This window comes from Mesoplodon mirus (assembly GCF_964341445.2).
Source record: "Mesoplodon mirus genome assembly, chromosome: 4".
In the NCBI taxonomy this organism is placed as follows: Eukaryota; Metazoa; Chordata; class Mammalia; order Artiodactyla; family Ziphiidae; genus Mesoplodon; species Mesoplodon mirus.
The window spans coordinates 111,776,725-111,800,412 of NC_138979.1; the positions used below are offsets into that span (position 1 = coordinate 111,776,725).

The 23,688-nt window shown below is 42.1% G+C and overlaps 1 protein-coding gene across 3 annotated transcripts in view; it reads left to right on the forward strand.

Annotated features, from left to right (window-relative positions):
- RYR3 (ryanodine receptor 3) overlaps window positions 1–23,688 on the forward strand; it is a gene marked incomplete at its 5' end in the record, with an annotated part of 560,922 nt that overhangs the window by 426,496 nt on the left and 110,738 nt on the right. For 2 of the 3 annotated variants that reach the window (XM_082617154.1, XM_082617153.1), the window contains 5 exons: window positions 1,293–1,428; window positions 11,057–11,237; window positions 12,672–12,783; window positions 15,283–15,403; window positions 21,273–21,442. In XM_082617154.1, coding sequence (XP_082473280.1) covers window positions 1,293–1,428; window positions 11,057–11,237; window positions 12,672–12,783; window positions 15,283–15,403; window positions 21,273–21,442 — 720 coding nt within the window. The remainder of the gene's footprint in view (window positions 1–1,292; window positions 1,429–11,056; window positions 11,238–12,671; window positions 12,784–15,282; window positions 15,404–21,272; window positions 21,443–23,688) is intronic. The other variant, XM_082617155.1, reaches the window with a different exon arrangement.

Below are 23,688 nucleotides of genomic sequence, written 5' to 3' on the forward strand. Positions count from 1 at the left end.
GTTCGAACCCATGTCCCTGCATTGGCAGGCGGATTCTTAACCACTGTGCCACCAGGGAAGCCCTTTTCCAGACATTTTTAAGACCAAACAAAATCTAAACTCCAAGCATAATAATATCCTTGCTCCTTTAAGTAGGAAAAAGTGTGATGATAGTTTCTTACTGAGTTTTGACTTAGATCCCTCATTCTTTCAAAATGACTTAGAGTATTTGCTGTCAGCAAATACAAGAGTCATTTGACGAATGTTTATTGAGCCCCTACTCTGTGCTAGGCCCTGGGGACTAAAAAAGGAAAACACCATTCCTGACTTGGAGGGTTAGCAGCACGATGGATTCCCCTCTTCTCCCCACGTACATAAAATATCAGAAGCTAAATTAGAATGACAACTGCATTTCAAGCACAGGAGGTCTATTTGCTAAGCTTTTAGCCCGGCACCTTCTGAAAAGTAGGGAGATTCTAAAATATTCTACCAGATCGCAAAGCTGAGATCTTCTGCTAAGTGTCTGGTAACCTGGAAGTGAAGAGAACACACTACCCATCCTAGTCCTTAAGGGGCCATGACCTCTTTGCTAGCCATCCCACATTGAACGTCTCAGCTCCTGACTTGGGACAGCTGTTGTTGAGCCAGAACTTACCTAGAGACCCCTGATTAGTTGAAGGCCCACCCAGTCAACCAGTGACTGAACATTTTGGTCTTGAAATAGCATGGCCAAATGAATATGTCCAGCCTGCATCCACTGTTGCCTCCCCAGAGACACCCTACTTAGGCCTACTTTTAAATGGCAGATCCCTCTTGCCAGAACTGGAAAATCCATGGAACTGGATAGCACATGGAGTGTTCCTACATAGCAGTGATCATCAGTCTCGTCAACTGCTTGGAAACAAAAATGAATAAAAGGGGACTTCCCTGGTGGTGCAGTGGTTGAGAGTCCGCCTGCCAATGCAGGGGACACGGGTTTGTGCCCTGGTCCGGGAAGATCCCACATGCCGCGGAGTGGCTGGGCCCGTGAGCCATGGCCGCTGAGCCTGTGCGTCCAGAGCCTGTGCTCCGCAATGGAAGAGGCCACAGCAGTGAGAGGCCCGCGTACCGCAAAAAAAAAAAAAAGAATAAAAGGTTCCAATTTCAAATCTACTGAATTATTTACCTGGAAAGTCCTGGGCTCTCTCTAGCTTCTAGGGAAATGAAAGCCCTTCAGTTCCCAGAATTTTGCCTGCCTTATAGCTATGTAAAAAACTTACATTAAAAAAAAACAAAAAAAACCTGGGCACTTACTTTTGTATTGTTCTTGGCAGGTGGTGACCTACTTGGCAGGCTGTGGCCTACAGAGCTGCCCCATGCTTCTGGCCAAAGGCTACCCTGATGTCGGCTGGAACCCCATTGAAGGGGAGCGCTACCTGTCCTTCCTGAGGTTTGCCGTCTTCGTGAACAGTGAGTCTCAGTTTTTCAGAGCTAGGATGGCATAATTGTGGCGGAATCTAGGAAAAGGAAATCCTTTGCACTGCTTCCTCTCCATAAATATGATAGATTCTATAGGTAGGTGGCAACTGGAAGAACAATCTCAGGGAGAATCAGGCTAGACAAGAATCGAGAGTAGAATCCAATGGACAGTCCTGAGCTCTAGTGCCAGAGCCTGCAAGGAGCTCACTGCATGGGCTTGGGCTTGTCATCTCTCTGTACCTCTTCTCCTAAAAGAGGTACAGAGAGATGACCTCACCTGTTTCACAGAATTAAATGCAAGTGTGCCTCCAGATCCTTAGACTATTAGTTGGTTGGATGGATGGATGGATTGATGGATGGATGGATAGATGGATGGGAGGAAGGATGGATGGATGGATGGATGGATGGATGGATGGATGGATGGATGCTTGGATGGATGGTTGGATGGATGGTTGGATGGGTGGATGGGTGGATGGATGGATGGAAGGAAAGAAGGAAGGAAGGAAGGAAGGAAGGATGGATGGATGGATGAATAAAAATCAGGAATAACTGATCGCTGTTAAAGGTAACTAAACTCCCAGGAGAAAAAAATTGCTATAGAAACCCTAAATGTTATTCTTCTTAATATTGATACAAGTCACTTCTCATTTATAGTGAATTCCAAGTTGACACAAATTCTGTATTTTCACTAGTTTAATGTGCTGAATATTGTGTAAAATAAGTAAACTACTTTCTTAAAACTGTACCTTGTCTCCCTAGATTCTGCTAAAATACTAATTCACTTATATTTACATTATAGTTATAATAGTTCTCCATTTTCCCAGTTTGGAGTTTCAGGCCAACAAATCCAGCTGGGCTGGTTAAGTGATCACAAAGAGGGATTGCACCTAATAAACAATCATGCCGATTTTTCTAACTAGGAGAATTCACCTAAAAATACATTGGCGTGACGTGATCATTATATTCCCATGTGCTCTTCTTGTCTTCCTTCCCCTCCCCACCCCCCTGCTTATTTTCCTACCCCATAATGCACTCTATTCTTAATATTTGAATGGTTTCCATTGTCCTGGTTTTTCCCCTTTCCTGACTTGGTGACAGACCTTGAGATGTCTACCTTTTGTTCCCCTGGGACTCACCCAGCCAAGTTTTTAGGAACTTGGGCCTTCTGCTTCTCTCTGCGTGTTCTTCACTGTCACTCCTAACTGTTCATCATCAGCATTGCTAAACTCCATTTTCTTCCTCTGAGGCCAGTTTCAGAGCATCCTCTAATAGTCTGTCTTACTTCTAATCCAAATGATTGCATGTCCAGAATTAATGCAGAGTTACTGTGGTAATAAAGGGAAATTTTTTGTTAAATAGATTTTAAGGATTCATAAATGTCACCAAATTATGTAAATAGACTGTATGACACAAACCAGATACAGGCGGGATCCATTTATTCATGTTGGCCACCTTCACAGTCAAGATCAAGTGCTTTATGAGTCAATTAGTGGGACTATCCACATGGGTTATGAAGGTAGAGGAGTCCACTGGCTATGGTCTTACCAGGATGGCCAAATTCCAAAACTTCCTTATGCTTATTAGGTACTACCATGTTCAACGAAACTCTAAACCAAATGCATTTGGTCCACCCTCTTTGCTTTCAGATTGTTTTATGTCTTTTTAATATATTCTCTACAGTACGATTTCATAATGCAATACATTCTAGCAAATCTATTAGACCATCAGTAGGAAGATATGTGCACTTTAATGTTTATTGTGTCTCTGTTATATAAAGGCCACATTTGGTCCTGGCAAAGGATGTTGGCTTTTGCATTGAAAGAATTAACAGTCTAGTAAGTGGAACAGGCATGGAGAGAGGTCACTATAATAAGAAGTGGAGTAAGGTAGGGACAGACTGATAAGAGGATTTCATGAGGGGAAGCTCACATCCTGTTGAGATCAGAAAAAGCTTCCTGGGGGAGGTGATATTAGAGATGAGCTTTGAAGGGTCAGATTTCCAGATGCAGAGATGCAGAAGAGGTGATCCAGGTAGGGAGAAGCTTGAACAGTGGCCTGAGAGCTAAAGCACACATGCTCAGGAAACACAGTGATTGGCTGATCTAGAGGATAGATACATGGTTGACAGTGGTAAGAGATGAGGTTTAAAAGGTAGGTAGGCAGCTATACTAGGGAGAATCTAAATGCCAAGCTGAAGAGTTTTGTCTTGATTCAGTGTGCAGAGAACTGGGAAAGAAGAGAGATTGGTGGCAACCACTGGGAACTTCTGTGCCCAGGTTAGGATAATGAGTTTATGAATTATAATGTTGGTGATGGGAATGGGATGGAGGAGATCAGCTGGAAAGAAATTACAGAGACAGAATGTATAGGACTCGCTGTTGGCAATGACTCTGGTGGCTGGGCCCTGGGTATTTTGGGAGAAAAGGAACAGAAGTCACTTTGAAGCTTAGAGATTTTGTGTGTGTGTGTGTGTGTGTGTGTGTGAGTGTGTGTGTGTGTTGGGTCTTCATTGCTGCATGCAGGCTTTCTCTAGTTGCGGCGAGTGGGGGCTACTCCTCTTTGCGGTACATGGGCTTCTCATTGCGGTGGATTCTCTTGCTGCGGAGCATGGGCTCTGGAGTGCACGGGCTTCAGTAGTTGTGGCACGCGGGCTCAGTAGTTGTGGCTCACGGGCTCTAGAGCACAGGCTCAGTCGTGGCACACGGGCTTAGTTGCTCCATGGCATGTGGGATCTTCCCGGACCAGGGATTGAACCCGTGTCCCTTGTCCCCTGCATTGGCAGGTGGATTCTTAACCACTGTGCCCCCAGGGAAGTCCTGAAGCTTAGAGATTTAAGGGTAGGGAGAAAAGAAATAAGGATGGTCAAAAGGAGAAAATGGTTTGAGATGGAGGGTAATGAGCTTGTGTGATTCAGGTGATGATTTGCGAACCCCAAATGGAGATGCCCCTAATTGGGGTAATAGGATAGAGATCAATCAGGCAACAGATTGGGACCGAGTAGACTTGCAGGTCATCTGCAGTTGAAATGGTAGGAGTGGACTGTCACAAGGGAGAGCACGAAAGAGAGAGGGATGGCAAGTATGGAAAAAGAAAAAATTAGAATCTTGTTGAGCACCTAGAGGAGATAGAGTGGCTCAGTCACAGCAGAATGACATGGAAGAGTTTGGGCTGGAGGATGGAGTATCTTGGTTTCAGATATGGCTCCATCACTAGCTCTGTGAATTTAGGCAAGTTACTAAAACTTTCCTAGCCTCGGGAGTTTTTTGTATATAAAACAGAGATAATAATTGCATATATCTCACAGAGTTGTTGTGAGGCTTAAATGAAGTAATCCATGGAAAACTCAGATTAGCACACTGCCAGAAATGTAGTAAGCCTGCAGTTGTGTTAGTTGGCATTGTTATTGTGATCCTTACAAGAGTATTAGGGCATTTGAAATGGGAAGACTCTCATAAACAGATTCCTTGGGATCTCAAAGCTCTTTGTCTTTACATCTTTATTTCAAAGTCTTTATATCTAAGAGGTGATTACAAAGGACTTCCCGGCCACTTTTGTGGCCTCTGCTCAGCAGCGAAAGATGAAGGTGTTATGGGTGATCATGATAGATAACGGGGGTGGTTATAGTGGGTGATGGTGATGGTGGGGGTGGGTTGGTGGTAGGTGGTGATGGTGGATGAGTCATAGTGAGGGTAGTGGGTAGTGATTGGTGATGACAATGATGATGGGATATGATGGTTGAGTGGTAGCCATCTTGGGTTTTGCGAGGTGATCAAGGTGAGCAGTGGTTAGTGATGGTAAGTGTGGTGATAATGTTTGTGGTAGTGGTGAGTGATGGTAGGGGTGGTCATAGTGGGTGATGGTAGTCGTGGTGGTATATGATGGCTGGGTGGCAGATGGTCATAGTGGGTTGTGGGGGTGACTGTGGTAGGTGGTAGTGCGTGGTGAGGATGGTGGCAGTGGTAATAACAGCTAGCAGTTAGCATTTTCATGTGCCAGGCATGGTTCAAAGCACTTTTATATGTATTAACTTATTCATTTGATGCAACAATCCAATGAGTTAGATACAGTTATCTTTATCATTTTATGGATAAACACCCCTATGCTGAGAGAGATTAAGTACCTTTCCCAGAATCACACAGCTAGTAAGACTTTTCCTAAGATTTGAACCAGAGCAGTTTGGCTCCAGAAGCCAAACTGTACTCAAACCATTATGTAGTATTGCCTTGATAACACTTTCTCCCTAATGAACAAGGAGAAATAGCATTTCCTCCTTTGAGCTGATCAATAATTGTGGAATTATTTAATTTCTGTTTGGTGCTAATGTTTAAAAAAAATTTTTTTTGAAGACAAATCAAAAGCTCTTGCTAAGAGGAAGGGGATATGGTAATATATGTATACATATAGTTGATTCACTTTGTTATACAGCAGAAACTAACACAACATTGTAAAGCAATTTTACTCCAATAAAGATGTTTAAAAAAAGTAAAAAATAAAAAAAGCTCTTGCTATATCAAAATAATAGAATTAGAAAATTATTTCTAACATTATTTTACTAGTTTCTATTAAAGTTGGTGTTAAATCTTCTTAAAGAAGATTTGTCTTCAAAAGCACTTCTTAAAGCATATCATTTTCTCCACTTTATTTTTATTAGCTTGCTGGGAAGCCTTGGGTTGTGTTTAACGCTAGGAGTACTGAAGCTGACAAGTTTCTATTAACCCAGGAGTTGCAAACTTTATAGCCAGTGTACACACAGATGTGTCTGGGTGTCTGATTAATCCCTTCCTAATGTAGTACCTAGTAGGAAAAGATTCCTTACAAATCCGCAAAAAGAAAGAAAAAGTAATTCTGTGCCTCGTTAGAGTCCTTGGAGTATTTTAGTGATATCTTCCTCAGGCTACAGGCTTATCTGTGAGGAACACAGTATGTCCTAGCTTTGCTGAATCTGTTTCCCTAGGCAGCTTGATCATCAGTGGTCATAAGCTGGGCATCCATCATATGACATGTGAAGAGTACATGAGGGGTTATGAGAAGTGACAGGAGACATGCTCTAGAAGTTCTGCCCTGAAGTCACTTACAAATCAAAGCAGCAAACAGAGCAAACCCAAGTAAAATTATCAGCAACGTACATACATACTAAAAACTCAACTACACCTACCTACATAGTGAGACGTGACGGTTGGCAGGCCAAAAATGATGGTTCCTTTTGGAATCTGGTGAAGTGAATATAGGAATGCCTGGGGAAGAAGGCAAATGTTGAATAACATCTTGAAGAAAGAAATGGACATAGTTTAACAGAGTAGTTGGGGGAGAGCATACTGGGGAGCGTTGAGCTGGGAGCCATAAAACTTTTAGGAAGTGTCATTTATGTCTCAATAACAATGGAAGAAAAGTCTTTTAGGATCAAGAGTACAAAGTAGCATGTTACCTTTGAAGGGCATAGTAGGATTGAATGCTTAAAAGAATCAGCTGGTTCGTATATTCATGTTTTTAGAGTTAGAAAAAGATGTAACAACAATTCTTCAGTGTGATTGGCACTGATGACCGGGGATGGTTAGGATTAAAATGTCTAAGATGTTCTCAAATTTATAATCCTAGGAAATGGACAGCCTTGGTTCCTGCAAACAAAGGCTGATAATTGGTCTGATAATGCAGTGATGGAGAGTCACCCTCAGCGTTCCATCTGATCATTTCAAGCCTCTACATGCTGTTAACAAGAGGCTTGAGCATACAGGGTTAGATAATTCAGACATGAACCCTGTTCTTATTAAATATACAGTCTAGTGAGAAAAGTAGAAACAGATACAAACAATTCATTCATTATACTTGTGTGCAGTGCTTTAAGGAAGAGGATAGGGTATTTGAGAGGACTAGATCCTCTGGGGCTTCCAAGCTTAAGCTGGTCCTGAAGGATGAAGTGGAGTTACCTAGATCAATCAAGGTTTTATGTCAAAGGAATGAGAAAGGCAAAGTTCCAGGCAAAGAAACTTAAAACAGGGATTGTGCTTAGAATAGAGAGAGTAAGAAAAGCGATGGGCGGAAGGTAAAATCATTTCATCCTTACTAATCATCTCTGTGGTGAGAATGACCGCTTCTGGTTAAAATGGGGAGAATCATTCCATTTCCATCCAACTTCTTAGGAACATTGAAAAGAAGGTCATAATGCGAAGGCAGTGTTGAGAGCCTTTGAAGAAAGGCTCTGTGAACATACACACTGCTATTAAGCTTATTATTCATTTGGAACTCCAGCAAAAACATCGCTGTAAGCCCCTAGGCAAAACTAGCTTACCTCAGATCTTTCTCTCCCTTGAAAAATGCCCTCAAGGTCAGTATTCAGCTTCCCCACTGTGGATTTGGTTGGCAGTCCAACTTCCTGAACTACAGGTAATTAGGAAGAGAATGTTCTCTCTCTTCTAATCAGGCCATCCTCTCTACCTTGTGAAGCCTTGAGAAATTCTTTTCCTTGGTCCCCTCTCCAATTAGCATCAGTGGTTGCACTTCAGTTCCTTCCTGTTGCAGGGTGCCCTCTGCATCCCCCACGGATGACCACAATGCAGTGATCAAGCGACGGCTTCCTGGGTCCATTGTAGCTCCAACCTAATTAGCTTAGATTTGAAGACCTGAAATTCAGATAAAATAAGGCTAATTTGGCAAATGAATTTCAATAGCAAACTCAATATAGAACTCATAGCCTCATTTTTCAAATTCTTTTGGACATTGTGGTCCACCTTCCGTCAAATTCCATGATGCTGATCGCTTTGGAAAGAGCTAAGTTAATTTCAGTGTGCTGGTAAAGACAAGGGCTGACCCACAAGTGTTTCCATTCTGAGAAATGAAAGAATCAGAGCACAGTGTTTAAATAAGCTTGACTAACAGGGTTGGGTTTTTTCTCCATTTTTTGACACTTACAATTTCAAAGTTTTAGCTTCATTATTCTTGTAATAGAAAATGACTGAAAAAGAAACGGAGGAAAAAAAAAAAGAAAATGACAACTAAGGGTGTGCTACCTGATAAGTTTTGGGGGCGAACAACATTTGAAAGTAGCCAACTGTGAGTTATGTCTGTAACTAAGAATATTTGCTTTCAAATATGCTGATTATCATGGTGCTTTTCTTTAAGTATCCCTCTGTGATTAAACTGTATCATGTATAAATGCTAGGTTCACCTCATAGGAAAATATGTCCTTAAGACTTAGCATCACCTCTTTATCTGAGCTCTTCTATAAACTGTACAATATCACTCAACATTGTCCTTGGGTTCCTTTCCTTCCCTGATTCATTCCACCATACCATTACTGTGATTATTTTACCTTTTTAGCATCTCCTGAGAATTTTCTTCACATGGATTCCGGTTTAATTAAAAACAAGTTCTTTTTTGATGTTATATTAGATGAAACCCGAAGAAAAGCTTCTTTATAAAAATTTCAGTCTCTTCTTGAAGGATTGAGCTATAAAATAGTGAATGCATGCTGACGGGCTGTATAAATTCAGTTTAATGAAATATTCTGAATCTAGTTACACAGTTCTAAAACTTACAGAGGTATATACTTACAATCCTGAATTTTACCTGTGGTGTAGAAGGTCAAGTGATAAAAGAGGATGTCAGCAGGCCAAGCTCTTGACCAGGACTACAGGTAGACTCTCCAGGTCTGTGAGACACAGCAGTGTGTTCACTTGTGAGTTTGTGTGGGCACACGTTAGTTTCAAATATTTGAACAGCAAGCTCAGCCCTTCTGATGCTGTGGACATGGTGGAAGAAATCTCTGCATATAGGTTAAACTAATAGACTCACTCTAAAACTAGAAGAAGCACAAGCATCTCAACAGGGCAAATGAGACCCAGTGAGACTGTGCAGTGTACCTACTCACACAGGGATTTGCTAAAAATCTGGAAGAGAAGCCAGATTTTATGGGTTCCCATTCGAATGCTCTACTCTAAGTTGATTCATAAAATTTTTCATCAAACGGACCTTAAACTCCTGTGATAGTTTTAAAATATATCTATAAATTCTTCCATGCTCCTTCTTCCAAAAGATGGAGGCTGCTTCTTCTCCCTTTGAGCGTGAGCTGGACTCAGTGAATCACTTCTCATGAATAGGATATGGCAGAAGTGACAGTATGTGACAAACTTGTAAAAGGTATTGCAGCTTCTGCCTTACCCTTTCTCTTGGATCCTTTGCTCTGTGGGAAGCCAGCTGGCATGTCATGAGAACACTCAAGGAGCCCTATGGAGAGGTCACATGGTGAGGAACTGAGGCCTCCTGCCAACAGCCATGTGAGTGAGCGTGGAAGCTGATACTCCACGTCCAGTCAAGCCTTCAGAAGACTGCAGCACTGGCTGACATTTGTACTGCAACCTCTTGGGAGATCCCAAGCCAGGACCACCTCACTTAGTCGCTCCCGAATTGCTGACTGCAGAAACTGTGAAATAATAGTTACTGCCTTAACCTGCTAAGATTGGAGGAAATTTTTAATGCAAGAATAAATAATTAATATTACAACAGCATATCAAGATGCTATCTATTATAGAGCTCAATCCTCTAATAATATCTAATGATTTTATTTAAAAGTTTTTCTTTAGGCTTCATCCAATATACAACATCAAAAAGTCTTGTCTTTGAGGCTTCTTATTAGCCCAGGGATAAGTTCTTAGACACAAATTAAGTTGTCGTCTGAGACACTGAGACAGAAAGTGTGTTTCATGAAATTGTCTGAACAAGCTGTAAAACTACTTTTGATTATAAATTTTGGCTCTGAGAAGCATTGGCTATCCCTCTCTACATGTGATAGTTCACTGCTTAATTACTTCTTTGGGAAATGATACCCTGTCTTAGTTGTCTACAGTTCTTCCAAAGAAAAATACCAGCAAAATACAATTGTCCAACCTTTAGCTCCCCACAGAGCTAGTCTAAGAGTAACCAAGATAACTTTACCAAGTAGATTCTCACCTGGATAAATGATTTCAGAAATGGCCTGAGGTTCATCCCCACAGACCTGGTTGTTCTAGGGTATGTGTTAGACTCTGACAGAAGACAGCTCAGGAGCTAGCATGTCACTTCTCCAGATGTTAATTGAGGCACACCCGCTTGAGTTACCATCTTACCTCCTCTCAAGGAAGGAAGGAAATACCTATTAAGCACCCCTCAGGGAGTTAATAAAGAGGTAAGTTCACTTGTGAATTAATCAGTAATCCATGGCAGACTCAGTAGTGTATTTCTTGCCCTCTGAGGACCTAAATATAGTGAAATAATGTGAATAGCACAAAATCCTGAACTGAGAAGTAAGACTGTTCTATATCAATTAATCGTAATACTTCAAATAAATAGAGTCTGATGTAATTTATCAAAGCTCCCCTTTCTCTGCATCAGTATTACTTCCTAATCTTAAGAGTATGTGACAAGATCAATCAAATACTGTTCTCCCAGCCTCGTCAATTAGAAATCAAATCTGGGGGAATTCCCTTGCGGTCCAGTGGTTAGGACTCTGCACTGTCACTGCTGAGGACATGGGTTCAATCCCTGGTCTGGGAACGAAGATCCCACAAGCCACCTGGCGTGGCCAAAAAGAAATCAATTCCGGGGTTGTTCTCTCCAATGAGATGGTGATAATGCTTCTTTCCCTTAGGTGAAAGTGTGGAAGAAAACGCTAGCGTCGTGGTCAAGCTGCTCATCAGACGCCCCGAGTGCTTCGGCCCGGCCCTGCGGGGTGAAGGAGGAAATGGTCTATTGGCGGCCATGCAAGGCGCCATTAAGATCTCTGAGAACCCAGCCCTCGACCTCCCCTCGCAGGGGTACAAGAGAGAAGTGTAAGTGAATGAATTGCCTTCTCACCCCAGTATGGTTGGTGAGCTCTGAAATATTCTCAGTACACGCGTGATAAAGCAAACGTCCATAACCTCCCCCTGGTAGAGAAAGCACAGGCTCTTTGCAGCTGTGGCTCAAACAGTTTAGATCACTTTGTCAAGCTTGTTGTTATCTTGACTCCCAGGAAGCCTAGTGGTCAGTATCATCTTCATCCCTTTCCATTTCTCCTACTCCACTCAGGCCAATTGGCAAATGGAGGAGTCAGCAAGCTCTTTCAGCCCTCACTACACCTCCCTGTGGCATCCCCATGGGAGGAAGCTGTATCCAGGCTAAGAGGCCTGGACCAACAGGGTTCCAGTCACTGTCTAACCCCAGCCCGTTCCCTTCAGTATTTTGAACCTTGGTGTCCCATCTCATACCTCACTTTTAAGAGGGAGTACCCTCCACTCCCTCTTCTGAAAGTGTTCGATTTGATTCCTTAGGTAAAAAGAAACCTGCAGAATGTGAAAAATCACAGCACTAAAAATCTTGGTATTTAGGGCTTCCCTGGTGGCACAGTGGTTGAGGGTCCGCCTGCCAATGCAGGGGACGTGGGTTCGTGCCCCGGTCCGGGAAGATCCCACATGCCGCGGAGCGGCTGGGCCCGTGAGCCATGGCCGCTGAGCCTGCGCGTCCAGAGCCTGTGCTCCGCAACGGGAGAGGCCACAACAGTGAGAGGCCCACGTACCACAAAAAAAAAAAAAAAAAAAATCTTGGTATTTAATGGTTAAAGACATAGTACGTTATCAGATTGCCTTGTGACCTCTAACTTTCATTATATCTTGTGAACATTTCCCTTTTATTGCAGCCTCTAGATTAGATCCCAGAATCTAGAGATGGGATATAACTCAGCAGAGGTAACTTTGCAGCCAGTGGCTCCTTTTTTTGGTGGTGGGGGGGGTGGTTATTAGTTCTGATAGGTGATCTGGTAGAGTTAGATAGAATCCCGAACATAACCTGTCCTAAATTTCTCATGTAAAATGAGAAAAACTGAGGCCCAGAGTCAAATAGCTTGTTAGCAACAGGGCCAGGACCTGGACTTGACCCTTCTGACTTCTTGTCCAATGTGCTTTCCATGTCTATTAAGGAAGGAAAAGGGAAGGAATGGTTGGTAGGAGCTTTGGGGGTCACAGTGCAGCTCCATGAGTATGTGTGGTCTGCATGATCCATTCATGTCAGTAAAGTTCATGGAACCCTAGGAATGTCATGAACAAATAGTTGGGTCCTTTGAGCTTGGTGAGTTAAACCATCTCATTGACAACTAGAGGGAGAGAAGGAGCCCAATGGAAAGGATACGTGATGCCCAGGGTGAGCAGAGAAAGTGTTTCTATATCGTGTCTAAAACATGGCCCCACCTGCCAGGCTGCCTACACCTCCTTGTGTTGGTTCTCTCTCAGCAGCACGGAGGACCATGAAGATGAAGAAGAGGTTGTGCACATGGGCAATGCAATTATGTCATTTTATTCAGCTCTTATAGATCTGCTGGGCCGCTGTGCTCCTGAAATGCACGTAAGTGATGAGTTCCCAGAGAGCAGATTTGAGGGGCTTGAACCAGGAACACTGTAGATTTCATGAATGTCATTTCTTCTTCCGACTCTGACATTTGTGAAGGTGCCTTCCTCTCTGTTCCTTTTAGCCAATATCAAAAGTAGTTTCCATTTCTCGTACCTGATTCTACAGTTTTCTAAGGAATGACTCCTGGGAAGATCTCTGTGTTGTGTGATTTCTCTGTGACACTAATAGGGCATATCTGATACATATTTTGTTTCAAAAGCCTCCCCAAACTGTTTTCCTATGCCTCAACTTGGTCACAATAGGACCAACTTGATTTCTTGTGTCTATCAGGACACTCCACATGGAAAATACTTTCTTGACAACCATGGTGTCAAGCATCAGGAAGGTAGTCATGGTTCATGTTTGCTTATTTCCCAGAGGTAAGCTTTACAGACATACTAAAAAAAAATGTTTCTATTTTTATGGGATGTCTTCTCAGATGTCCAGTTTTGAACTAAAACGTTACGTTTTCACCTTCCTTTTTTCATCTCTACTGAGGGTGGAGAAAGAGATTGGCCTTATTTCTCATAAAGACTCATATCATAAGTGAGAGAGGAAATAATTACTTCTTGTAGGAAAACAGAAAAGATAGCTTTTTATATTTAAAAAAATACTTGATTAACTCTTTAAAAGAACTGTTTGATTTGCTCATTCAGGGCTCAGGCGCCTGCCTCTCTCTGCAGTGCTCACTGCCTTTGGATTATGTCAGAGCGTCTCCTGAAAATACTTGTAATGCAGATTGGGATGACATAAACAGTGGTCTCTAGTATTGATGAGGTTATATATTTGGTCACTGCCAAGATAACAGTGGATATGTTGTATTTGTTTAATGCTAATGAAAGACAGAATCAATTAAAGTAGAGGCTTTCAAACTTTCTTTCTGACCAAAAAAAAAAAAATTTGTTTTGATCATAGTAAGAAATAAAATTTACATTGCAACCTAGTATACATATATTCCAGAAACAAAGTTTATCCTTACTATGGATAATGCACTCTAATATTTTCTATTCTATACTAATTTATTTCATGCTTTTTAATGCTGGTGACAATCCACTACATGATGTTACAGCCCACTAATTGGTCATGACTACAGTTTGAAAGACATTGCATTAAAGCATTCACTCTTATCTTTCTTCCAGTATGTCATGGTCTTATCTAATAAATGATGTAGCCTGTTTGCAAATTCATCTAAAGTGTTTAGGGAAACTATTCCAGTATGGAACAATCTAGGATAAAAGTACTGTGGAGGGGAGAAAGTCTAAGTCTTCAAAGTGAGGCTGATCAGAATTCTTAACTTAGTATTCTAGCTGCTACTGTGGAACTTGTACCTTACCCACATAGGCCCATCTTGCCATTTCTGTGCCCTTAAACAAATAAAGGAAACTTGAAAGGGGGCTAGGGAAATACTAGGGTGTCCGACAGTCTTGGGGCAGGGTGTCTTTTCCCCAGATCACCTGTAATCACTTCAAAAAGCAGGTTACACTGTTTGCCTAGTCTCGGGAAGACAGGCAGCATGGGATAGCTAAGTCATCAGAGCCCCACTGGGAAGGCGTTTCCTCCTTGCTTACTGCCCCTCAGATTCAATACCTTACAAACACACACACACACACACACACACACACACACACACAGAGACACTTCTCCCCTGGCCCCTCCTCTGTTAGTGAGGGGGAGGGGTGATGCCGTCATCACTGACAGCCTCCCCTCTGCCCACAGAAATGAGAGGTGGCAGCTAGGGTCACACACAGGTGTTCTCCTGTCTCCAGTCCTTCAAGCATTATGTCTCAGCATGTCATCCAGCTCCCTCCTGGGTAGAGTCTTTCCTGAGCTCATGACAGTTCCATTGCTGGCTAAGAGCCTGTGCCCAGAAGCGCACCTGCTGCCCCCAGATCCAAGAGAATGTGCACCTGTACATCCCACCTGTGGCCATAAGGATCAGGTTATCCGTCCCCGGATAATTCCCTTGACATGTTCACATTCTCTCTGACATCCTCTACACCACTTTTATTGCCCTAGTCCCATCATTCATCAAACTTTTAGGAAATAGAAATTCCTAAGTCGTTTCTGCATTTAGCAGAATTCCAGGGTCTGGAATCGTGGCCACATTGTCACCACTCCTGTCATAGCCACCAAGAGCTCCTGGTATTGCAGTCACACTGAGGACAGGCTGCACCTTCACTGCTGAGACTTGATGCCAAAATGGCATGACCATTGCTGTCGCAGCAAAGGAACACACTAACCCTCCTTGGCCAGAGTCATTCCCTCAGTAGCAGCTCTTCTAGAAAATCAAGAGAAAGCTCCTCTTCCCTGTGGTCACACGTCTAGAACAATTAGGGAAACATAGAAGTGTACCTACCCCATCCCCCCGACAAGGAGAACCATTTTACTGCCCCAGGCTTCTGAAGCAGAAGTGTGGGAACCTCATTTATCTTACTCTCCAAACCTACCTTGCAGCTTATCCAGACAGGAAAGGGGGAAGCCATCCGGATCAGGTCCATCCTGCGCTCCCTGGTCCCCACCGAGGACTTGGTTGGAATCATCAGCATCCCCTTGAAACTGCCCTCCCTGAACAAAGGTAAGGGAAGCTGCTGGAGGCTGAGTCCTGCCAGTCTCCCCAGGGCCACCTGCTCACAGCAAGACTCCATCCGCAGTGCAGGGCTCCTCCCAGCCTCCTACTGCAGAACAGGCTGCACAGGCGAAGTATCTTACTCTTTTTCTGGTGTTGAGGGGTCCTCTCCTCCCAGCTCCAGCCAGCTGCTGTCTTCCCTGTTCCCCTGCGTTGAGACTCCTGTACCCCATTTCCTATAAGTACGGCTAGTCCAGACCTCACTGTCTTCTGAACTCCAACCCTCTGGAAGGAGGCTGATGGACTGGAACCAATGAGATCTCTCACCAAACCTTCCTTCTCCTTTGCCTCTGTGCCCCCAGCTTGTGCAGCCAGCCAGAGCAACAAAAGGATAGGGTCTGAGCCAGGCTCCCCTGCACCACAGTACTATGTCCGTCACAGCCATGGATTATAAAGAGTTTTCCCCCTGTGCTACATGTGACATTGGGCATCAGTCCTTATTAACTTCACAAAACTTATACTCTCCCAAAAGCACACAGGTTCTCCATGTCACTCCCCCTGCTATCCAGGCAGTTTCTTCTTAGCAGACGGAAGAATTGAAAAGATAGTATGATTTTGTTATAGAGTTTCCCAAAACTAGTGTTCCAAGGCACATTTTTATAAAAGATATTAATTGGTGTGCATGTCAACAAGGGGTTTGCAGTCAATCACTTTGGGGAATCTATGGAATATATCACATTTTTTCCATCCTTATTGAGATATAACTGACATATAATATTATATAAGTTTAAGGTGTACAATGTTATGATTTGATATTACAAAATGTTTACCAAAATAAGGTTAGTTCATGCATACTTTACCTCACATAATTACCATTTGTTGTCGTTGTTGTTACGGTGAGAACATTTAAGTTCTACTCTCATAGTAACTTTCACATAGTAACTCTCATAGTAACTTTCACAATACAGTATTGTTAACTATGGTCACCATGCTGTACATTAGATCCCCAACACTTACTCATCTTATAACTGAAAGTTTGTACCCTTTGGCCAACATCTTCCATTTCTCTCACTTCCCCCAACACCTGGTAACCATCAATCTACTCTCTGTCTCTATGGGTTCAATTATTTTAGATTTGACATATAAGTGAGATTATACAATATTTGTCTTTCTCTGTCTTATTTCACTTAGCATTATACCTTCAAGATCCATCCATGTTGTTGCAAATGGCAGGATTTCCTTCTTTTCATGGCTAAATAATATTCCTTTGTGTGTGTTTGTGTGTGTCTGTATATATGTGTATACATACCACATTTTCTTTATTTATCTATGGACACTTAGACTATTTTATTTCTATATCTTGGCTATTGTGAGTAATGTTGCAGTGAACATAAGGATGCAGATATCTCTTGAGACAGTGATTCCATTTCCTTTGGCTATATATCCAGAAGTGGGATTGCTGGATCATTTGGTTGTTCTATTTATAATTTTTTTGAGGAACCTCAACACTGTTTTCCATATTAGCTGCACCAATTTATATTCCCACCAACAATGCACAAAGATTCTCTTTTCTCCATATCCTCACCAGCATTTGTTATCCTTTGGTTTTTTGTTCTTGTTTTCTATAATAACCATTCGACAGATGTGAGGTGATATCTCATTGTGGTTTTGATTTGCATTTCCCTGATGGTTAGTGATGTTGAGCATCTTTTCAGGTACTTGTTAGCCATTTGCATGTCTTGGAAAAATGTCTATTTGGGTCCTTTGCCCATTTTAAATCAGATTATTTGTTTTTGTTTTTGCTGTTGAGTTTTTATAGTTCCTTATATATTTTGTAAATTAACTACTTGTTAGATATATGGTTTGCAAATATTTTCTCATATTCTGTAGGTTGTCTTCTCATTTTGTTGATTGTTTCTTTCGTTATACAGAAGTTTTTTAGTTTAATGTAGTCCCACTTGTCAATATTTGCTTTTGGTATCATATCCAGAAAAATCATGGCCAAGACCCTGTCAAGGAGCTTACCCACTATGTTTTCTCCTATGTTTCTGGAATTTTTTAGTTTCTTCTGGGTTGTCCAATTTGTTGGCATATAAGTGTTCATAATAGTCTCTTCTGATCCTTTCTATTTGTGTGTTATCAGTTGTAACGTCTCTTCTTTCATTTATAATTTTATTTATTTGAGTCTTCTCTCTTCTTCTTGGTAAGTCTAGTTAAAGTCTTGTCAATTCTGTTTATCTTTTCAAAAAGTCAACTATTAGTTTTGTTGATAATTTTTTTTTGTTTTCTATTCTCAGTTCATTTATTTCTGCTCTGATCTTTCTTATTTCCTTCCTTATAGTATTAGAGTATTCTGGATCTGACTGTATACTTAGCTTTAACAATGTGTGTTATTTTTTCATATTTTTTCATGTTATTAATTAGTATCCTTTCATTTCAGTTTGAATAACTCCTTTCAGCATTTCTTATAAGTGAGGCCTAGTGGTGATGAATTCCCCCCACTTTTATTTGTTTGGGAAAGCATTTATCTCACCTTCATTCCTGAAGTACAATTTTCTGGGTACAGTATTCTTGGTTGGCAGTTTTCTTCTTTCAGCATTTCGAATATATCATTCCATTCTTTCCTGGTCTGCAAGGTTTTGGCTGAGAAATCCACTGATAGTCTAATGGGGGTTCCCTTGCATGAAAGAAATTTTTTTCTCTTGTTGATTTTAAATCTTTGTCTCTGACTTTAGAGAGTTTTATTATACTGTGTCTTAGAGAAGATGGTTTGGGATTGAAATTTGGGGATGACATATCAGCTTTATAAACTTGGATGTCCAAATATCTCCCCAGGTTTGGGAAGTTCTAAGCCATTATTTCTTTAAATAAGCTTTCTGCCTCTTTCTTCCTCTCTTCTCCTGGGACTCCACTGATTCTGAACTGTTTCTCTTAATGGTGTCCCTTAAGCCCTGTAAGACCTTCTTCATTCCTATACATTCTTTTTTCTTTTTGTTCTGCTTACTGGGTAATTTCAAATGATCTGTCTCTGAGTTTACTAATTCTTCTGCTTGGTCCAGTGTGCTATTGAAGCTCTGTATTGAATTTTTCTATTCAGTCATTATATTCTTCAGCCCCAGTATCTCTTTTCTGTTCTTTTTTATGTTTTTAATGTTCTGTTCTATCTCTGTTGAACTTATCATTTTGTTCTTGTATTGTTTTCTCTATATTAAGTTGTTTATCTGGATTCTCTTGTAGCACTCTAAGCATCTTTAGAATAATTATTTTGAATTCTTTGACAGGCAATTCATGTATCTCCATTTCTTTGAGTTCAGTTACTAGAAGTTTACTGTGTTCTTTTTGTGCTGTCATGTTTCCCTTATTCTTCATGATTCCTGTAGCCTCGCATAAGTATCTGTGCCTTTGAAGAAGCAGTCACCTCTTCCAGATTTTATGGACTGACTTTGGTAAAGAAAGAGCTTCACCTTCAGGTGGGGTTCATTAAAGTGTACTGTGACCCAAGGTCTAATGGTACAGGGCACCAAGTATGGGGGTGTGTGGCAGCTTCAGGTCCAGAGGGGGCATAATGTCTTATTGACTCAGGCCACTGGGGTCAACAACACTTGACAACTGCATGGACCTTGGCAAGTGCTGCCTGGGGTCCGCAGTGGCTTCAAGGGCTGTTGGGGTCCTAAGCAGTGCTTCTAGGTTCTAGTAGCTAGGGACCAGGGTAGGCAGTGGTGGTGACCAGAGCCAGTGGTACACATACACTTGGCTGCAGGTACCAGCTGCAGGTGCCTGTGTAGTGGCAGAGGCCAACTGCAGACACACACGTAGTGGCAATGGCAGGGGCCAACAGCAAAGACCAGAGCCAACCGTGGGTACACTAGCACCTGCGGAGACCCTGGCTATCAGCGTGCACTCCCGTGCCTGGAGGGTCTCACCTGGGTGCATGCACAGCAGTGGAGGCCAGTGATGAGAGCTGGGCTGGCAGCGTGCAGGTGCACAGCTGGAGCGACTAACCCTTCAGCTGAAGGGGTCTAGGTGGCATCTTGTACTTGCACAACCACAGAGGCTGGGGCTGGCTGCCAGTGCGGATTTTGGGTTCTGGCTGTTGCGGGAGAGAGTCAGGTGACTGGGCATCTGTGAACACAAAAACCTGTGGGAGAAAAACTGGTGAAATCTGGATTTTGTGGCGGCTGTGCTGGCTTTTGCTTTCTTCAGTGACAGAAGCTGCTGGGTCCTCAGCAAGCAGGTCACTGGGAACCACAGTGGCTCTTACTGTGTGGCTGATACTGGTAGCCCCTGCCCTTCTTCCTTGTTCCTAGCCATCTCTAGACACCTCAGCTTTGCCAGTCTCTGGGTGGGGTGAAACCAAAGCTAGTCCTTCATGCAGTGCCCCAGAAGGCTGGGGAAGCCGATCACCCACCACACTCTCGCTTTCTGGCCAAAGGAGCTGTTTCCAGCTGAGGAGTTTCACTCTTGCCTCCGTGATGCAGGCAAAATGAAGCTACCCGTCCTTCCCTTTTTGTGCACTTACTCTCAGTTTTTGTCCCATTCTGTTGAAGTTTCTTAAATGGATCCCTGAGCTCTCCCAGACTGGTTTGGTTCATGGATAGGTGTTTCATTGTTGATCTTTGGGGGGCGGGGGTCAAGGCTGGGGTCTCCTACCCCCCTCTATCTTGGGGACATCATTCTTGAATATGTCGCATTTTATAACTTAATGAAGCACATTAAGGTTATAAAGGCTCTGAGAAAACATATGACAAAGGAAATAAATGTTGAACTCAGTGTTTCCCAAACTTTTTGAACACAAAACACTCATTAGTATCCCTTAAAAATACTGTTCTTCAGAACACCACGTGTCTGAGAGATTAATTCAGCCTCCGATGTTCGCAAACAGCGCCCCCTGGTGCTCAGGGGAGGAGAAGCAGGCAGCCTCCTGTCCAGAAGGTGTCCTCTCCTTGCTGTCCCAGAGCCCTACACAGGTGCCTGGGCTGCATTAGGTTCTGGGCTGGATAGCGCTAAATGTTTGCGGTTCTCAGGGTGCCTTACGAAGTACAGTATTATATACGCTGTGACTTTAGCTTGATCATTTAGGGGCTCTCTTTCCTAATTTTTGGTGTTAAGAAAACAGTAGGAGGAAGACTTTCTTTTTTATCCTCTTTCAAGATACTTTTTGTTCTCCAAGTCAAGAAATTTTTATTTTCTTCATGATATTTCCCCACTTTATCTTTGAACTACTCTGTTAAAATAAGGTTAGAATTCTTGGATGATCTGATCTAAATTTCACCCAAATCAAATAATAGTTTCTAAATACTGAAGGAGTATTTCCTCAGTTTTGTGCCATTTATGTTGCAACAGCTGTAAGCATGACACACTTTTCAATTTAATCTGCCTTACATTTTTCTCCCTGACTTTCTTCACCATTCAACAAAGCAATAAATCAAGCCCTGATTCCTGGCATTTACCCACCAATTTCAAGCTCCCAATGTGACACCACTGAGCATGGAGTTGGACAGAGAATGCCCATAGCACCCTGTTGTACTGTGCTTCCAACATACAAATACTACAGATGTAAATAACCTCAAGTATAGTTTATAGTACAATAATTAGGAAGTGGTGATCTTTGAGTACTTGTTACCTTTTAAAATATAATATACTTAATTGCAAATCATAATTTTTAATAATGGGCATATCTAATAACTGGCTCACAAAATTCCTGAAATTTTAACAGTCAGTTCTTCCAAGCCAGTATAAGCTGACTCTAGCACAACATTGTATTTTCTAAAATTCCTGTTTCTTGTCAGAAGAACAAGCCATAGCAGACAAGCTCTGTGTTCCATTTGAGACTGTGGAGCTAGAAAAGGGGAAATGACACTCTCTGTGTGTCTTTCAGATGGATCAATCAGCGAACCAGATATGGCGGCCAACTTCTGCCCCGACCACAAGGCACCCATGGTGCTGTTCTTGGACCGTGTTTATGGTATAAAGGATCAAACTTTCCTGCTCCACTTGTTGGAAGTTGGATTTTTACCTGACTTAAGAGCCTCTGCCTCTTTAGATACAGTAAGTGGTTAAAATCAGAAAATTGATTTTTCCATCATTTTAAATGATTAACATTGGAATTAGAAGTGAATAGTTTCTATCTACTCACTGATTACATACTAACAGTTTTCTTTAAAGGGTGAGAAAATAGAGGAACCAAGAAATGGCAGATGTGAATTTATTAGTCCAGAGACTTATATGTAGGTAAACTGGACCTCAGATATTCAATCTAGCTCCTTCTAGGGCAAGGCTTCCCAAGCTCAGCACTCTTTGAGGTGGGGGTGAGGAGCATCCTGTGCATCGCAGAATGTTTAGCAGCATCCCGGGCCTCTTACTGGCACTACATACCCGTAGCACACACCCCCCCCAAAGCAATTCACCAGAGGTACCCTGGGAGACAAAGTCTCCCTCACATGCGAACTATGGCTCTGTCACTTATAAAAAAGAATGGCTGGCAGCATGATAGGCTGGAAATACTCTTCATACTCTCACTCCTTAAGTTACGTGCACTGACCATCAGGAAGGATAGTCCGAAGCTCACAGCATGACAAGGTCAGTGTAAGAGGCCAAGTGCAAATCCAAGTTTGGAAGTCAAGTGTGGGGTAGGGTAATCCAACTTCAAGAGACATCAAGACAGGAGGGCCCAGGAGTTAGAACACATAGATGCCACATGCCCCAAGTCAGGATGAAGCAGAGAGATAGTGTACCAGAAGTCCTGGGTCCAAGGAGGAAAGGCCAATTAGATCAGCGTAAGTTTTCAAATAAATCTTGGCCAGTTTAGGGTTGTTTTTAAAGAGCCAGTGGCATATCTTCTTGCTCAGTCATAAAATTTCTCAAAGGCTCCACCTGGTGTCCAACAGCAATAGAGGTCTGAGCTCTGGTGATGGGTGGTCAGCTAACCAATATCTTAACTGGGGTGGATTCCATTTGAACGAGTTACACAGAAATGGATGGGGTCACCAGAAATGGAAAGCAGTATGAGCCCCAGTCTGAATGGGAGCTCTGTCCCTATCTGTGGCATGGAGATAAGAAATGGTATATCCATGAAGACATTAGAGGCATATGGCCGTTTTATAAAATTAAAACAATGCTTCCACAGCGATTTTTTTGAGGTTTCCTATAAATTCCTTGATTTAAAATATTAAAATATTTTTAACTTGTGGGACATTCCCAAGTTTCCTGATCAAAACATTCAACTTGTTGATAGATCAACAAGAATTTGGCGTTCAAATCACATGCTTGTCTACACACCACCTACCACAAAAGAAGTGTTGTATTCAGCTCCTCAGCACATATATTTTCACGCATTCTCTTTTGAAAACTTTTAAGCCACGGGAATCAAAGCTCTTCCTCATTTTAACAACTCTGTCTTTTAAAGTGATAAATGTGGAAGATTAGCTATTTCTTTCCATATGATTACTGCAGTTCCTAGAAGGCAAACTTTTGATAATTAATAGAAACACCCAGAGATATGTAGCATTCAAAGAAAACAGTTTATCAGATCATAAGTTAAAGGAAATGTGTTACAGATATGATGGCTGTGATCATGACAGGAAATAAGGATAATATTTCATCTCTGTGGACCTCAAGGTTTCTTTGGCAGTTCTGCACTTTTTAAAGATGATAGTTAAGCATGCTTTGGCTATATTTAGTGTCACTAAGTGGGCCTTCCTTAAATCTGACCTGTATAAATGAGCAAGAGATAAAATTGTGAATGAGGATTACAGCAGAGTTTAAGAGAAGGCCCTTGATTTCTATTCCTTGTACACTTTTTCCCCATGCAGAGTTAGGTTCCCTTCAGTGACGTCTTACCCTCATGCCAATGATCAGATTGCAAATTGCTCACAATGCTCAAAAATTAGGTGATGGGGGTCAGAGCTCCACTTCCTCTCTGTAAAATTGTCACACAACCAGTGAGTTTGAGAGCTTGCTCAGCTTGTAACCGTTTACTAATCTCAAAATCGCAAGAGGACAGACAGCTTGTGAGTCTCCATACGGTGAAAACAGAGAGCAAAAACCAGAATAATAATACAGTAGCCTGGCAATTGGTCTTTGCCAAAAAAAAGGGTGTTGGGTTAGACTGGTCATCAGCTGATTTTAATAAGCATTTAGGCTTCTTCTTTGAAGGGAACAGATGTTTGTGGACCATTTGGAATGAGTTAGCACCAGCTAGCCTTTGCTTTTCTTCTGGTTATTGATTGCTTTTCTTCTGTTACTGATTCTTTTTCATTTAAGATGCGAAAGAGACATAGGCCTCTTTAGACCAG